Source organism: Mustelus asterias, chromosome 2, assembly GCF_964213995.1.
Source record: "Mustelus asterias chromosome 2, sMusAst1.hap1.1, whole genome shotgun sequence".
Taxonomy (NCBI): domain Eukaryota; kingdom Metazoa; phylum Chordata; class Chondrichthyes; order Carcharhiniformes; family Triakidae; genus Mustelus; species Mustelus asterias.
The window spans coordinates 78,372,239-78,391,190 of record NC_135802.1 but is presented as its reverse complement, the minus strand read 5'-3'; the positions used below and the strand labels follow the sequence as shown (position 1 = coordinate 78,391,190).

The 18,952-nt window shown below is 42.0% G+C and overlaps 1 protein-coding gene across 1 annotated transcript in view; it reads left to right on the top strand.

Annotated features, from left to right (window-relative positions):
- Positions 1 to 1,174: 1,174 nt before the first annotated feature.
- The window catches only part of LOC144509171 (tissue factor pathway inhibitor 2-like), a 29,452-nt gene continuing 11,674 nt past the window's right edge, over positions 1,175 to 18,952 (top strand). Inside the window, exons 1-4 of the mRNA XM_078237600.1 lie at positions 1,175 to 1,536; positions 13,191 to 13,370; positions 17,103 to 17,282; positions 17,395 to 17,568. Of these exons, the coding sequence (XP_078093726.1) occupies positions 1,464 to 1,536; positions 13,191 to 13,370; positions 17,103 to 17,282; positions 17,395 to 17,568 (607 nt within the window). The 5' untranslated portion in view covers positions 1,175 to 1,463. The remainder of the gene's footprint in view (positions 1,537 to 13,190; positions 13,371 to 17,102; positions 17,283 to 17,394; positions 17,569 to 18,952) is intronic.

Genomic DNA, 18,952 nt, shown 5'->3' with positions numbered 1-18,952 from the left:
GGAATTCCTATATGGATTACAATCAGTCCTGAGTGACACAACAGAATGTCTTTTTTTTTCAGACAGAGACCTTTTAAATGAAGAGGCGATGCAGAAACTAAACTGTAATCTCCTTTGGAGATAATGGAAGTTGATTACAATCTCAGCAGAAACTACTGCTATCGTGAGTTTCATGCCAGACATGTTTATGGTTTCCCCCTTCCAGGTATACACAGAAGAAGAAGTTAAAACCCAACTGCAACTCTGGTCTCCGTGTGCTAATCTGGTGTTCTAGTTCCTTTGTGCTAGTGTGTGCTGTGAGCATCACAGCTGAAGAACATCACTGTTGCTTACAGGTAAAGTCTCACTCTCTTTCTGATTGTTAGATGCAAGTCAAGTCAGCAACACATCTTAAGTTTCTGGATTAAAGATTCTGTTGCATTGTTACTTGAATGCTGTCACATTTTCAACAACTTCCCTCATGATAGTTAAGTGTCCCGAGCATACTCTCCACCACCCATCACATCTGATCCTTCAATTAGGAAGATATGAGACCATGGACTTGGCTTTACAATTTGATCAGCATCATTGCTATTCCATGGCCATCCAACTGGTGAAGTAGCTTTGCAGCAATTACGAGTTTTTTTTCCAAGATAGGAGTTCTTTGCTGCTTTAACCTGATCCTTCTGAATGATTCGCTGAGAGTTTGTGAAACTTGCTATTAAACATGGGCAGAATCATAATGAATGAAGAACATGCAATAAAGATCATTAAGAATCTGAGTGGTTCATTAGTTACCCTCATGTTTAAAACAATCAAATGCTGTTTCTTATATTTAAAAAAAGTCACGTTTAAATTGCCATTCTCAATGGAGATCTTCCCTATGTCACATTTATATAGTTTATTCCAATACAAACAGCGGATATTTATTGGTGTATTTTATTTTAGTGTACTTCTAAAGCTTAATTCACATAATCTATATCATCCTTTGCTTCCACATGCCAGCAGGTTTTGCGTTGTATTGCTACTTAAACTCTACGATAGGATTTTCAAAAAATATATACACTCCAGACTGAAATATGCAGTCACGTTTAGCATGGGTTAATATAACAGCGCAGGAAAAAAATATCTATGTTGGTAAAAAAATGGCAACTTATTATGGATTGATATAAAACGTGCATCAGTGATTTTAAACATTGTGGAAGTTATCTGCATCATTGACGGCACTTTATTATGGTTTGAGAAAATATTAACACAGTTAAAAGTTGGAGCCTTTGGTTTTCCAGTATGAGTCACACTGACGCATCTCTGAGCCAGGCTGAGTGCAGTGGCCAGAACACCAGCTCTATAAATGTACCAGGTTCGAGCTTCAATCAGACAGTGAAGAGTCCACTTGATTCCGCTGACCCAGTGCAGACTGAAGTCACGAGTGACAGCGAGGAATCGACAGCGAAACAACACAACTCACTCACTCTGTCAGCATCATGGAGTTGCAGCTTTTCACTGTGATCTGCAGCATCTTGCTGCTGGCTCCACAGTTTGGCTTTGTGCAGACAGGTAATCGTCTCAAAATAATCTAATGTTTAGAAATTGAGTTTACTTCGATGCTTTATTTTGAAATAGCCAGGGGAGGAACAAAGTTATTGAAAAATAAATGAGATCTATCTTTGAAGACGAAAGCCGGATCTCAAGTAACAAATGTCGGAACTTCAGCTGGGTAAGTCAGGTTTATTACAACCTCATGTGTTAACAGCAGGGATCCGCTTCTGGAGGGCTAGAATTGCCGTCAGCTTTACGGGTAAAGCAACAGAAATGGACAAACACGCGAAATAATGATGAACTAGTGTTTATTTATAACTTACAAGCCTGGAGAGTCTTGCTTGTGTTAGACAGAATACGATAGGGGCATCTGGGATGTGACAGAGGGGGCTGACAGAGATCGTTCCCACATCAGCTCAATTCTGTCATCTCCATTCCCAAGATTTGCTCAGAATATTGGGGCATTGGTAAAGGCAGAAGAGAGTCTACTTGAATTCACGGTGAAATGTATCTGAACAACGGTTCAAAAAATCTCTATAAGCAGTGGAGGTTTTACAACCACAGTTGGGAATACGATTAAAATTAGTTCACATTTGGACAAGACTTCCTGTTTATCATTTGTAGTTGGTATTGCAGTTAAAGCATTCATTGCTATTCTTGGAATAATTTCTCCTATATTTTCCATGCTGGAAATACTTTGTTCCAGAGTGGGTGTTAAGGAGTGGGAATTGGAGAGACATTTTCTCGCTTTCGATGCAGCGTTAAACAACTCCAAACAAGCGGCTATGTCTATTACTACTAGTTTTAACATCTAGGATAGTGTTAGCAGATTGGGCTAATGCAATTTAGATTGAAAGCATGGCTTTGATGGCATTATTAGTTGAGTTCTAACATATGTATTTACAAAACTCTGACCCATATGATTTTGAATATTAAATGCATCTTGAATCCAGAAACTGCTACTATCATAGCAGAATCTAGCTCAAACTGCCTCATGTTGTTAGCTTTGGATGTGACTCAGATAGAAGCCCGTCAATCACCACCGCCCATCCTGTACCAGACTGGGTTAGGAGGTCTGAGAATGAGTAGAATCTTAGAATCCCTACAGCACAGAAAGAGGCCATTCGGCCCATCGAGTCTGCGCCGACCACGATCCCACCCAGGCCTTACCCCCATATCCCTAGATATTTACCCACTAATCCCTCTAACCTACGCATCCCAGGACACTAAGGGCAATTTTTTAGCATGGCCAATCAACCTAACCCGCACATCTTTGGTAGTATAACTATATTTAAATTCATTTTATTATATAAAAATATTTCTGAACAATCCGATTAAATCTACCCACAAAGTTATTTAAAGTATTTAGCAATTATCCCTGCGTGTATTTTAAACTTTGTGTCATTAAAGTGAAAGTGCCAGATAAGTAGAGTATTCTAACCCACAATTGGAGGCAGTGAGTGGAGCTCACTGAAGCTGCCTATTGTCAAACATGACAATGCATTTGACTGGCCAGAGCAACTTGTTAAGGTAACATTGAAGGTAGCATTGCCGTTGTTATTAATGTGCAAACAGCACAGCAACTTCAGGTGAGGAACAGATGAATAATAAAATGCAAAAACCCAAAGGTTGCTGTCTGGATTTCAAATCTCCACTGTTAATTTTGAGAAAACTGTATCTTGCCGTCTGCATTACCACTAAACAGCATTGACTGGTGTGAAGATACTGTATTTGTACAGCAGATATAAGCTAAACCCACAGAAAGTTAAGTTATAATTTAATGCATGGGTACACTTTCAACAATAAGTACTAATGACTGCCAATGAACTTCTCTGGCATTGAAAACTTACTATTACAGGTGTGGTGTATTGTTCCTTCAGGTTTTAATTGCTATTGGAGATTTTAATTAATGTAAAATCTAAGTTACAATTTATTTTCAGTCTTCATGCTGTTAATTTCACAATCCTTCTGTCCAATTCATTAGGAAAATACTTGCTAGCTGTATTCACTCTGGTTCCAGATGCAGCAGATTTTTCAGTCTTTAGCATCTTTCCTGGAGTTCATTTGCTTTGGAAACAAAAACATTCAAAGCAACGGGCTAAAACAGAGAACTAATGGAAACTTGTTTGTAATTTGTAATTTTAAATAAGCTCCTACATTTAAAAAAAAACATGGTTTATCAGAGAATTTTCAAATGGCAAAACATAGGAATTTCTACCTATTATTAAATATATTTATTTTGTTGATGCTGTACCTGGATAGATCAGTATTTTTTCAGTGCAGAGATTATTTTATGCTTTACAATTGGCAAATCATGATGTGCACTGATTTTGATTTGATTTATTATTATCACATGTATTAGCATACAGTGAAAAGTATTGTTTCTTGCACGCTATACAGACAAAGCATACCGTTCATAGAGAAGGAAACGAGGGAGTGCAGAATGTAGTGTTACAGTTATAGCTAGGGTGTAGAGAAAGATCAACTTAATGCGAGGTAGGTCCATTCAAAAGTCTGACGGCAGCAGGGAAGAAGCTGTTCTTGAGTCGGTTGGTACGTGACCTCAGAGTTTTGTATCTTTTTCCCGACGGAAGAAGGCGGAAGAGAGAATGTCCGGGGTGCATAGGGTCCTTAATTATGCTGGCTGCTTTGCCGAGGCAGCGGGAAGTGTAGACAGAGTCAATAGTTGGGAGGCTGATGTGTACGATGGATTGGGCTACATTCATGACCTTTTGTAGTTTCCTGCGGTCTTGGGCAGAGCAGGAGACATACCAAGCTGTGATACAACCAGAAAGAATGCTTTCTATGGTGCATCTGTAAAGTTGGTGAGAGTCGTAGCTGACAAGCTAAATTTCCTTAGTCTTCTGAGAAAGTAGAGGCGGTGGTGGGCTTTCTTAACTATAGTGTCACTATACTACACAGGGTTTATGAAATATTGGATGATTGCCAGATATTGCACTGAGATTTATCGAATATTACTACCCACCTGATGCCCATTTATTTGTAGATGTTAGTGGAGTTGAAATGATTAGAGCTGACAAAAGTTAAATAGCTCTATACTGGCGATGTTGTGCTACTTAAGAGAGGACCAAGCGTAACAACCCTAATATAACAAGATCTCACAATTTTGAGATGAATAAGGAATTTGTTCTACTTCATTAACAGTTGCTTTTAAACCACAAACGCACGTTACCAAGGTGAACATCAGATGCACAATTTATAGAGAAAATTGATGCTTTTCACGACCTCAGGACATCCCAATGAGGTCACGGCCATATCAGCTGTTTGAGTGATGTTGGATGAGGGATAAATATTCAACAGGTCATCATGAAAACACCATGACTTTCCTTCAAATGTTGTCATTTATTCCACCAAATCATTTGGTGACAGCCGTTTAATATGAAGTGACTAATGTGAGTTGCTGAAAGTGGGAGTTTGAATGCACTCGCAACATGACCAAGTCAAGATTTTAAGAGAAAGAAATGCATCCAAGTTTGCCCTTGTTACAGTTCAAGTTCAAAAGCCCTCCCCAAATCCTTTATCAAAACTCAGATTGAAGCAATTAGTGTCTTTCGGATCCAGTTGGTGACATTCAGTAAAGGAAGCAGCCACACTTTTTAAAATAAATTTATGGTTACCTGAGAGGGCAGATGGATTTGCACATCCCCCCCCCCCACAAACCTTCTACTCCTAATTCCCAGGTTGGCCTAATTCCGCTTAGGTGGGAAAATGGTCTAGCGCACGACTCTTATATTTGATTGTTTATTGATCAAGGATGAACTTACTAAGATTAGTTCTCCGCTGTTTTTTTAAGTCAACTCAGTACTGTATTCACAAATGTTGCTCACATAACCTCTCAGCTGCACTCACACTATTAACCCTTGAAAAGCAGCTGCTTCTGTTACTGCTGTTCCTTTAGCTTTGTGATCCCCTTCTAGTTTGTCAAATACTTTTTATCAGCTTGTTTTCTGAGAAACTCCATGCAGTGCAATTCTGCTACTGCTGTTATCACAACAGTGGCCATGATAATTGAGACAAATCCTTAAACAGAAACATTGCATTGTATGGTTTAATTGCCTCTGTCATCTTTTGACTAGCATTTTGAAAGAGTCACACATTGGCAATCGCCATCACTCCACTTCTACTTTTCTCCATCAAGCTGGAGAGTTGCATTCTAAGCTGGCTCTTCTGATCCTGGCTTCTCCAGAAATGCGGACTGTATAGTCTGTCAAAGAGCTTCATCTTCATAAAAATCAGAGTTTTGTTTCCGCTGCTGTGTTAAATGAGCTTGTTCATTCATCAAGCTGGCTAGTTTGGAGATAATCTTTTGCTGTGTTCGTGTGTGTGTGTGAGGTCGCTCTCCAGGTTCTGCTGCACTCTATGCAAATAGACATCTGGAGTGTAGTTGTCACCATCCCTCTGGCGGCCTGCATCTGGGCACCTTCACCCCACAAGCATTGGGGCCCCCTCACCCTGACCACACATAAGAGAACCCCCACAATGGGGCTCCTCAGAGGGCTCACCCCTGGTACAGTCAGGATGACAGGGGCAGAGGCAGGGCACAGCCCGGGAATGTCCCTCTTCCTCGGGTGCGGGGAGGGGAGAGGGCTATACTTATTTTCTGTGCCCCTGGTGGGTTCCCTGTGACTAATGCAGGTTTTTCAAAACCTGTTATTAACAGATTTGTAATGTCACATCGGCAAAGGTATGAATATTCAGTAATGGGGGAAGCCCTGTAATGACATTGGAATTTCAAGGGTGGGAACTTCATCATGTCATGAGCGAGGGGTGTTGAAAAGTGGGGAACGATAGCTCGCTGGTGAGCATTATCTTCAAGATTGTGGGCCTGCATCGCCATTTACATTTTTTTTGTTAAATGTTTGGAGAAAGTTGCTGATGTAATCAACATTGTGGTTTCCTGAATGAACGTATTTAATTAAACAGTGCGGAAATCCCCAGTCTGGAAATGATTACTGGCATCCATGTACTTAGCGGCATAAAGACAGCAGTTATGGCAGGGTTAGGGCATGAAATGCTGAAAGTGTTAATCCCTACAGCTCAATACTAGTCCCTGTGTCCGCAAGCCTGTCATTGTTGTGCTTTCCACCCCCATCATGTGTGACTGACTGGAAACCCTGTACTCAGTACTTATCCCACAAGAATACTGACATTTATTCCACAAGTTATTATGATGAAAAAAACACAGATCTTTTGGCCCACTGTTTCTATTTTCTTTTCCAGAATTTTCAGTGTGTGAGAATTATTCAGATACAGTTGCATCACTTTTATGCTGTCAAATTTTATAATTTGAAATTCGCCTTCACATTTGGTCTTGTTAATCACACAAGTCGCAACAAACATTAACAATTTATTGTCGATTTTAGAATAATTGTTACACCAAGCTTCTTAAAAGCTGTGGAGAGAAGGTAAGTGAGTGGGGAATAAGTTAGGGAAGGTAAAGTGCACAAGGGAGTATGGTAGCTGACGTGCCTGGGTGGGCAAGACGGACAGGGTGGCAGGTGGGTGAATGGGTCGGGGGATGATTGGGTACAGAGGGGCTGTCAAGCCGCAGTGGCTCACGGGGCTAGCCGGTGGGTGGGAGTGTAGTCAGAGGCTGGGGACCATTCAGGTCGCAGTCTACTCAGGTTGAATGGGGAGGGGTCAAGGGTTTGAGGGGGACATGGTGAACTCGGGGGAATTAAGGAGGTTGGAGGCACTTGGGTTGGTAAGGTTCAGTCATGGCAATGTCGGCGATCAGAGAAGTAATGGGATGGTTGGGGGGGGGGGGTGGCGCAAAGGGGAATCAGGGTTGGAAGGAAGATTCGCAGTCAGTTGTGTTGTTACCCATGAGTGAGACCTAGGACTATTCTGTCCAACATTTCCAAGGTAGCTATTCAGGTAATTAAGTCAACCATCCAGAAGACTCCAATTCAGAGTTGGAGATTTTTCAGGGTCAAACCTCTTGGGGACTTCCCAGAGTTTTGGCATTGGGACTTCTGAGGGGGCGCTGCAGCACATCTTTAGGGGTATATCTTATCTCCAACCCATTGGAGATTTGGCCATTGTGTCTATGTCAAGTTTTCAAGGGTATTTTTTTAAGTCCAATTCCAGGGAATGCGGTGAGACAAAAGTTTGGTCAATTTCTGTCCATTTCAAAGGACCTTTTTGCAGTATCATCTTTATGCTTTTAAATGTTGATTTATTTTAAGTTGAATACATTCTTACGACAGGACCCAACTTCCAAATGGCCGATGTTTTGACTCTTCTGAGTGTCAGTCACTTTTAAACCAACTTCTCCTATTCGTGCTGAACCAAGACATTGGCTATTAACTTCGCTGGCTCTTCTTTCAGCCTCTGCTCTCCATCATTTCCAAGCATAGCAATGATCAGCTAGATGATGACTAACACATGAGACACAGTTCTTATCCAAGGATTTGTCTCAATAGTTCATCCACAAACCTTGGGAATAGGACAGAAGAGGTCAGGTGATGGTAAGTAATTATGCTCGATTATGTGATCATTTTAATGTTTTGTATATCTTTTTCTCCACCTCACATTGCCTGAGTTTAAATTCCCACAATACACACTAGGTCACATCAAGATCATTCAACAAGTTTGTTATTTAAGTCTGGAGTTCGGGTCTTAGACAAATTTACGAACAAATTCTTCCATTTTTTGAAGGTGGGTGATGGCTGTGGACATCAACCTAGTTCACAAGTGATGGTTTTGCGCCAAATGATTATCAAGGGAAGCGCTGACTCAAACCTAATCGCTTCCTCCTTTTCCCTTCTCTTCCTGAAAAAATAAAGATTCACTTTTCATTATCTCCTCCTGTACTATCTGGGCTACAGAGATCCAATTAATTAAATAGCAACTTATTCAATTACCGGCATGCTTTTGGCACTTATAACTTCTCAAGATATATTTTGGACCTTCAGGACCAACAGCCTCAGGGCTCTCTCCCTTCCGGTTTCCACCTTTCAATGTGTTTTTTCAAGAGGCTGGGACTGATGGTGGTGACCTCCTGTGGTGGTTTCTGTGGCTATAACACCATAGGTACAACCTCATTATCCATGGCCCACCATTTTACCATACTCCCAACTGTCCCTTTTGGCTGTGTTGTTTCTTATTGTGTTTGTACAGTTTTATTCTGGTTGTGGAACCATTTTATCTTTCCGCGTAGCTGTACCTCTCATCACATCAGACTTACCTTTTCCTCTCTATTACACTGTCCCATATAGAGTGGTTTGAACTTTCCTAATCGAGCATAATTACTTACCATCACCTGACCTCTTCTGTCCTATTCCCATGGTTTGTGTGGTCTTGGATACACTTTGTTAGCACAATGTTTTCTGCCAATATTCCCTGCAATTTATATTTTTCTGTATGTCTATCATAAACTTATTTTGAGTTACTTCCTGCTCCTGTCTTTCAGTCAGAGCAGGTATGAAGAAGTGAGCTGGTGCTCATAGATTTCCCTGTTATCACATTTTGGAAATGGATAGGTTATTGATGAATATTGAGAGAAATACTTCTCATGCAAGTAACACTTCATTCCATTTCTTCTTTTCTTCATCCAATCTTTTAGGGTTCTTTTCACATAGACATAGACATAGAACAGTACAGCACAGAACAGGCCCTTCGGCCCACGATGTTGTGCCGAGCTTTATCTGAAACCAAGATCAAGCTATCCCACCCCCTATCATCCAGGTGTGCTCCATGTGCCTATCCAATAACCGCTTAAATGTTCCTAAAGTGTCTGACTCCACTAACACTGCACATCTTCTACAATTCTGAGGACTGTGGATTATGATGTACATTAATGGCTGCATAAATCAGACAATTATGGAAAAAGTCCTTCACATCCTCTCTCTGATCCTACTGCATTCATTCCATTCTGTGTTTCTTCTGGGTGCCTTTCTTCTGATGCCCTATGTACTAATTGAGAAACATAGAAAAACTACAGCACAAACAGGCCCTTCGGCCCACAAGTTGTGCCGAACACATCCCTACCTACTAGACCTACCTATAACCCTCCACCCTATTAAGCTCCATGTACTCATCCAGGAGTCTCTTAAAAGACCCTATTGAGTTCGCCTCCACCACCACTGACGGCAGCCGATTCCACTCGCCCACCACCCTCTGTGTGAAAAACTTACCCCTAACATCTCCCCCAGCACCTTAAACCTGTGTCCTCTCGTAGCAGACATTTCCACCCTGGGAAAAAGCCTCTGAGAGTCCACCCGATCTATGCCTCTCAACATCTTATACACCTCTATTAGGTCTCCTCTCATCCTTCGTCTCTCCAAGGAGAAAAGACCGAGCTCCCTCAGCCTATCCTCATAAGGCATGCCACTCAATCCAGGCAACATCCTTGTAAATCTCCTCTGCACCCTTTCAATCTTTTCCACATTCTTCCTATAGTGAGGCAACCAGAACTGAGCACAGTACTCCAAGTGGGGTCTGCCGAGGGTCTTATATAGCTGCATCATTATCCCCGGACTCCTAAACTCAATCCCTCGATTGATAAAGGCCAGCACACCATACGCCTTCTTAACCACCTCCTCCACCTGCGGGGCCGATTTTAGAGTCCTATGGACCCGGACCCCAAGGTCCTTCTGATCCTCCATAGTACTAAGAGTCTTTCCCTTTATATTGTACTCCTTCATCCCATTTGACCTACCAAAATGGACCACGACGCATTTATCTGGGTTGAAGTCCATCTGCCACTTGTCCGCCCAGTCTTGCATCCTATCTATGTCCCTCTGTAACTTCTGACATCCCTCCAGACTATCCACAACCCCACCAACCTTCGTGTCGTCGGCAAACTTACCAACGCATCCCTCCGCTTCCTCATCCAGGTCATTTATGAAAATGACAAACAGCAAGGGTCCCAGAACAGATCCCTGGGGCACACCACTGGTGACCGACCTCCATTTAGAAAAAGACCCATCTATACCCACTCTCTGCCTCCTTTGGGCAAGCCAGTTCTGGATCCACCGGTTTGTGGGTCTATTTATCATTCTTAAACATCCATAGAGTTCCTCAATAGTTGTCCCCTTTTCTAGTTTGCATAACATCTCCCTGATGCACTGTCGTGCAGACTCGATGGGCAGAATGGCCCCCTTCTGCACTGTAGGGATTTTATGATAACAGTTGTAGATCTGTACCTTCTGCATTCCTAAGAGGTCACTCACTCTCAGTGGCTCAACAACTGGTATTGTTGCTATTTCTCCCATTCTTTCCAAGGGATCCCAAGGCACTTCCCATCTCAGCTCTGCCTTCGAATAAGGCTACAACACAAGGCTGCTTGCATGCCAAAGAGCAAAAGCAGCATGCGATAGATAGAGCTAAGTGATCCCACAACCAATAGATCAAATCTAAGCCCAGCAGCATTCCCCACTCACCCCCCACCTTCCCCACAGTAAATCATTAATGGTGGTGGACAATTAAACAACTAACAGCAGTTTACATGCAAGATAGATACTGCCCTTACCACAACAAAAACCCTATTGAAGGAGATATTTCTAGCTGGGGATTGCCACGGAACAGTTACAATATTAGCATTTACAATGGTCCAGCTATACCTGCGTATTTCTCCAGAAACTCACAGCAATATCCTGTCAGTAAAAGCTAAAACATCCTCCGGCATTGGTAGCTCTTGTTTCACCTCATTTACCTCATCTGTGACCCACTGAGCTGGTCTCAGTACAGTTTCCAATTAATTTTCCTGTTTTTGCTTTATCCAAGCCTTTTTAATGTTTACCTTCAACCCATAACACATTAAGAGCTGCCATTCCTTCAGTGACTCCATATATTTTTCAGGTATTTATGTAAATAGTAATGGACCATCCATGTACTGGATCAACTTGTCCCTGTTGGAGAACTCTACACTTGGCCATCTGTAGATAGAATATTGCTAGGCTGTTGTGAAACCCTGTTGTAGAAACCCTGTCCACATGTACTACACTGAAGTGTCAGATAGATTTTGTGCTCAAGCTTCTGAAGTGAAACTTGAGCCCACAACCTTCTATCTGATCAGAGTACAGCTGACACATGTTTGCACTAGTTCTAAAGTTTATGGTTATTTCATTTTTTGCATTCCAAATAGTCTAATGTTCTCAGTGTTCTTGTTGTTGTCACTCTGAGGTAAAACATCCAACTTTAATGCTGAATAGGAACACAAAGCAGATTTGCGTTTGGATTATAGAATTGGCAGGAGTAAAAGCTATGGAGGCAGTTCAGCAGGAGGATGAGGATTTCAATTCAATCCATTATAGAATGAAGAACCAGTGAAGACAGGGTGGTAGGTGAGAATCATTGAATCCATAGAATCCCTACAGTGCAGAAGGAGCGCATTTGGCCCAGTGAGCCTGCATTGACAACAATCCCACCCAGGCCTTATTCCCGTAACCCCACGTGCTTGCTTAAAATTCAGTTGGACCTTTTTACTTTCAACCCTGACAGAATAACAAAAACAGCACTTCAATTAAGAAGACCACTATAACTTAGAGATCACATTCTAATGAAATATTCCCTGAGGTTTATAATCAAGCCTGCTGGATTTATTTCACATCTCAGCAAAATGTATTGTTACCTACCAATAATACATTCCAAATTTGAAGTAAAATAAAGGATGAGTATAGTATTGCTAACTTTCATAGCGCATATTTTTACTCTGAAAGGTTTGTTTAACATTTATCCAAATGTGCATGAAGTCCAGTGGAAGTCACTTGGTTGAAAGTCCAGAAATATGGACTTTCTGGAGTCCATATTTGCTTAGATTTACTGCTCTGTGCAATAGTTTGAGACTTACATTAATGTTGTTGTACTACCAATTAGATGTTTTAAAAAAGCAGCACCATTTTATTTTTCAAATATTGTAGAAAAGTGTCTAGTTTCATGAAGCTTTATGAAGAGAGGAATTATGTGAATTGCTATCAGTGTTTTGTGATTATGCTAAACCGTTGCGCAGCATTTGTGCTTGTTGTGCTGTAGCATTTTTGATGCACATTTCCCCCACACTTCAGTGTCAAAAGCTATTTTTAAATCGTGCTTGTTATTCTGCCACAACAGGATTTCAAGTTGTTTATTTTGCCCAGCACACTTTCTCCAGCTAGTCATTCAATGCAATGATCTTATTTGGGTTGTGAGGTACTTCCTTTCATTGAAGACTTTAAGGACCAAAATAATCTTATTCAGCTTTACAACTCATGTCACAGGCCCCATCCTTCTCCGAGCTACGAGTTCAAACCAGCATCATTCACCCTTGGGCTCACCTGCCTCCGCCACCGCAATTTGTGTCACTGTGCATTGACAAATGATTCAACCATAGGAGAAAACAGTATCAAGACATACTCAATCTATTCATTCCCTAAAGGTTACATATGCACATTGTCTATCTGGTGTCACCAGAGACGATCAGAAATGGGAACCCAGCTGATTTTCTTCCTCTTAGTTCAGGACGCTGAAGCAGTAATAGCACACTTGATGTTGCACTGGCAATGGTCAGTTGTCATCTTTCTGAATTCTACATTCTAGGGGTATTTCACCAGCCAGCAATGATTTGGTTTTCCATTGTTTCATGTTTCTAGGCGCCAAAGCATTTGTTCACTAACTCAAGTTATCAAGCAATTTTACAGAAGTTACATGCAAAATTTGTATTTTTCCAGGCAGTCAAGACGTCTGCTTATTGTTAAAAGACCCGGGACCCTGTAGGGCCTCAAGCCGTCGCTTTTATTACAACAGATACACTCAGAAATGCGAGCAGTTTATATATGGTGGCTGCAGGGGTAATGAAAATAACTTTCGATCCATGCAGGAATGTAAACTGCATTGCCGAAGAATTAAAAGTAAGTTTCTGCTCAAGGATTTTTTAAGTAATGTGCAACTTTACCAACAGGTCACGTTCATTGAGAAAAGAAAACTTGACGGGAAGGGTGACGGTTCCTGTTTATTGGAGCAGTTTTAAATAGAATTTGAAAAGAACTGAACCATGCAACTGGCACTTACAAACTATCCATTAGGCTAACAAAATATAATTTTGCATCATTTTCTCATGTTAGGTGGAGTTTTTTCATATTTAGATCTTTCCTGCTTTTTAAAACGGGCACCTTCAAAATGATTTTCCAGATCATTTTATCGAAAATTTTGGGGGCGATTCTCCCAGCGAGCTGCTCTAGCAGCACAGCAGGCCGGGAGACATCAGCGGAGGCCATTTTGTGGGCTCCCCGCTGGGCGCCCAAGTCTCCACCCGTCTCCCAGCCGAATATTTCCAGGGTAATTAGTGCCGTGCATTTCAATATCATTAACGGCGCCGGGACTGCTGGGTGGGGTGGGTGGAGGGTGGGGTGGGGATCAGGACATCGGGACTGCCATGGGGAAGTCTGGGATAATTATCATTATCAGTAACCCCCACAGCTTGCCTCCTGGGCTTGTAGAATCTCACTAGCTGTTCTGTCTGGAGACAATACACATTTCTTTAACCTGTGTTTAATGTTCCCTCCACCCACATTGTCTGTACCTTTAAGACTTGGCTGGCTGTAGGATTCGCATTCTAATCAGTATTCTGCAACTTGATTTTGTCTGTTTGCACTGTTTGAGAGCACATTTCCCCTCCATCTGACGAAGGAGCAGTGCTCCGAAAGCTTATGGTGTTTGCTACCAAATAAACCTGTTGGACTTTAACCTGGTGTTGTGAGACTTCTTACCGAAGTCTGGGGGGACCAATGACCGGGGGGGGGGGGGGGGCGGGGGGGGGGGTGTCGAAAGGCCAGCGACCGGGAGGCTGGCAGTGCAGGGCCACTGCGCATGCACTGATCTCCGCTATGACAGATTGGCGCATGCACAGTGGCCCGTTCAGCATTATGCTGCCGGTTTCTTGGGCGGGAATAGGTTCCCCCCCCCCCCCCGATCTTCAGAGGGAATCTTGCTCGAGCACTCTGTGATGCACAGAATGTGGGAGATTCAATTTGAAAATTACGCTTAAAAAATCGGCAGGTGTTACTCCCAGTTTCAGGTGAATTGAGGACTTTTTTTTGACAGAATCCCGGTCGTTATATTTATTGATGCAGTTTTATTTTACTTTTTTAAAAAAAATGCTTTTAGATTAACTCAAAAATGCTGTTCTTTCAATGGAACTGATTCTCAATGGGGCCTCTTGCACCAACTCTACCTAAACTGACGCTGCAAAGTGCTTTCACAAAGCCCCCAGTTATAAAAAAAGCTCAATTTCTTTTCTGCAGCACTTGAATTTTTTTCTCTGAGTCTGAAGACACTTGCTGAGGTAGGTTCCAGATGCTCTCTGGGATCTTGTCCAAATAACCATTATCTTCACAATGAGCTTGATCTTGTCCTCACCTCATGTTCCCAGACAAACACTTTGCAATAGTACATTTGTAACTGGATAACAATCAGAGTGAGAACCCTGGCATTCTATCTTTCTGATGCTTGTTACCTTTCACTGAAAGAAATTATAGCACCCCTATTTCCACTTGGGGTAAGCTCAAGTAATTTAACACTGAGGAAAGATGGAATCTGGGGTCATGTGAATTTTAATTAATAATGTTCAAAATAAAAGTGGAAAATGTAATTGCATGTGACTTGGCTTCACACAGGCCTGTTAATCTGCTAACAAAGCCATCAAGAAGTTCAAGTCAGTCCTTTAATAAATTGCTATGTGAAAGCTATTTTATTTTGCCTTAAATAAAGAGGTAAATAAAGATAACACAGACCGTGGTTGACCTAATTGCGAGGGAAAGTCAGTGGGACAGTTCAGAAATTACACATTTTTGGGAAATTTATAAACATTGTAGAAAACAGTGATCACTTAGTCTTATGCTTTGTGGGTGAACACCTCTGGTAGCCTGTCTGGTAATGGTGTGAATAATATGAATGTATGAAATAGCAACAGGGGTGGGCCATTCAGCCCCGCGAGCTTGCTCCACCATTCAATAAGATCATGGCTGATCTGGTTGTGTTGAGTTCCACATTCCTCAATCTACCTCCAATAACCTTTGGATTCCTTTGCCCAGCAAGAATCTGTATAACTCTGCCTTAAAAATATTCAGTGACCCACTTCCATCGCCTTCTGAAGCACAAAACTTCCAAGGTCACACAATCCTCAGAGAAAAATATTCTCTTTTTCTCTGTCCTACAAAGGCGACCTCTAATTTTCAAACAGTGTCCCATATTTCTGGACCCCTCCAAAAGAGGAAACATCCTTTCAATGTCTATCTTGTCAATATCATTCAGGATTTTATGTACTTCAATCATGTCTCTCCTCACTCTTCTCAACTCCAGTGGAAATGAGCCAAGCCTGTCCGACAACCCACTCATTCCATCAATCAATCTAACAAATCTCTGAACTGCCTCCAATGCAAATACATCCTTCCTTAAATAAGAAGACCAAAACTGCACACAGTATTCGAGATGTCGTCTCCCAATGCCCTGTATAACTCAGGATATAATCCTTTAAAATAATGTAAGTTCAAAAAGAAAGCAAGTCCAACCAGAACAAAATGGTCAGTGATTAAATGATTCAGCCTCATTTCATGGCCGGAATTTTCCGGCTGTTCAAGCCGGCGGGATCTTCTGGTTCTGCTGCATTGTGGGTTTCCTGACGATTTGGGGTGCAGTCAATGGAAAATCCCCTGACGGTGGTGGGACCAGAAGATCCCGCTGCCTTCGAACAGCATGGCTCCCACCATGAATAACCTGCTGCAGGGAGGTCAGAGAATCCTGTCCATTTTATTCCTCATATTATCCAAGTACTAAATTCAATAAAAGGAAACTTGTTTTGTAATAATTATATAGAATCCCTACAGTACAGAAGGAGGCCATTCAGCCCATCAAGTCTGCACTGACCACAATCCCACCCACCTATCCCCATAGCTCGACGTATTGACCCTGCTAGTCACCGTGATAATTTAGCATGGCCAATTCACCTAACCTGCACATCTTTGGACTGTGGGAGGAAACCAGAGCACCCGGAGGAAACCCACACAGGCACAGGGAGAATGTGCAAACTCCACTCAGACAGTGACCTAAGCCGGGAATCAAACCTGGGTCCTTGGCACTGTGAGGCAACAGTGCCTACCACTGTGTCACTGTGCCACCCTATACATCTTGAATCTCATTGACTTCTCTATATAGGATTTTGCCACCATCCTAATGGTCAAGATGTTTCAAATGTTGAAAAATGTCATGGGCAGGGTTGGAAATTTGGAGATTGGCTTTTTTTGATGAGAATTTCTGGTTCTACTGGATCACTGACTAATTTATTTTTGTAATTCTCCTTTGAAGAGCTTGGGGCATTTCATTGCACAAAAGGCACTATATAAATGTACGTTGATATTGTGAATTCTTCTTATCCCCATATTCCTTGATATCCATCAGGGAATTGTTTTATTGGCTTTTTGAGTGAGTTGCATGAAGTTGATGGCAGTCACAAAAAAAACGCTTCTTTTGACTACATTTTACCTATATAGCTGACAGTAATATTGCCTGTGGTTTCTTATAGATGGAAGCAATGTGAATAGATGCATCGTATAATGCATTTAACAACATTCTGTTTTGAATTGCAGAGGTTCCTAAAATATGCAGGTTGGAGGCCGATGTAGGACCATGTCGTGGTTTGTTTACCAAATATTTCTATAACTTTACAACGCAACAGTGTGAGGACTTTGTGTTTGGCGGCTGTTATGGGAATGATAACAAATTCAATGACATTAAAACTTGCCAGAAAGAGTGCAAACCAATATCAGGTAATTACCTTAAAATGTGTTGTTCTTTGGTTTAAGTTATTTAAAATGAAATAATAGTTTTCCTTGCAGAAATGTGGATATTTTCAAAGCTATGACCTTGATTTCTTTACAGTTATGCCCTCATTCTGTGGCAAGCCCAAAGACAGAGGATCTTGTGAAGCTGATATCCTGCGTTTTTACTTCAATGAAGAGAGTGGCACTTGTGAGACTTTCAGCTACTCTGGCTGTGGTGGAAATGACAATAACTTTATTTCCCTTAAACATTGTCAAAAGATATGTCAGCCAGGTATGTCACATGATCATGGGCTCTCATATTTGGGAAAATGCGCACATATGTTCAGAATCATAGGATCCTTACAGTGCAGAAGAAGGCCATTTGGCCCATCAAATCTGTACCAACCACAATCCCACCCAGGCCCTATTTTCGTAACCCCACGCATTTCCCTAGCTAGTCCCCCTGACACTAGGGTCAATTTAGCACAGCCAATACACCTAATCCGCACATCTTTGGAGAATGTGGGGCTGCAGTGGGCAGGTAGAGGTGTTCCGGACGGGAAATGTGAAAGTATGACTTTCCCGGATGTTCTATTGATATTTTTCTTTATTCACTTGTGGGATGTCACTGGCTAGACTAACATTTATTTGCCACTCTTAATTGACCTCAAGAAGGTGGTGGTGATATGCCTTCTTGAACTGCTGCAGTCCATACAGAGTGTTGTTAGGGAGGGAGTTCTAGGATTTTGCCCTTGACAGTGAAGGGATGACCATATATAACCAAGTCAGGATGGTGAATGGTTTGGAGGGAACTTCCAGGTGATCATGTTCTCATGCTGCCTTGGTCCTTCTAGATGGTAGTGGTCATGGGTTTGGGTTGTGCTGCCGAAGGAACATTGGTGAGTTCCAGCAGTGCATTTTTAGATGGTACACACTGCCGCCACTGTGTGTCAGTGGTAGATGAAATGAATGTTTGTGGAAGGGGTGCCAAACAGGCTTCTTTGTCCGGGATAGTGTCAAGCTTCTTGAGTGTTGCTGGAGCTGCACTCATCCAAGCTAGTGGAGTGTGTTTTATCACACTCCCGACTGGCACCCTGCCGATGGTGGATAGGGTTGGGGTGTCAGGAGGTGATTTATTCACTACAGGATTCCTAGCCTCTGATCTACTCTTGTAACCACAGTATTTATATAGCTAGTCCAGATCAGTTTCTGGTCAATGGTAACCCCCAGGATGTTGACAATGGGATATTCAGTGATGGTAAAGCCATTGACAAGGGGCAATGGTTGGATTCTCTCTCGTTGGAGATGGTCATTGACTGGTACTTACGTGACACAAATGTTACTTGCCACTTGTCTGCCCAAGCCTGGATATTTTCCAGGTTTAGCTGCATTTGGACATAGACTACTTCAGTATCTAAGGAGTCACCAATTGTGCATTCATCAACGAACAAGCCCACTTCTGACCTTGTGATGGAAGAAAGGTCACTGATGAAACTGTTGAAGATGGTTGGGCCTAGGACAATGAGGAGCTCCTGCAGTGATGTCCTGGATCTGAGATAACTGACCCGCCACAACCACCTTCCTTTGTGCCAGGTATGACTCCAAGCAGCGGAGATGTTTCCTCCTGATTCCCACTGACTCTGGTTTTGCTAGGACTCCTTGATGTCAAGAGTAGT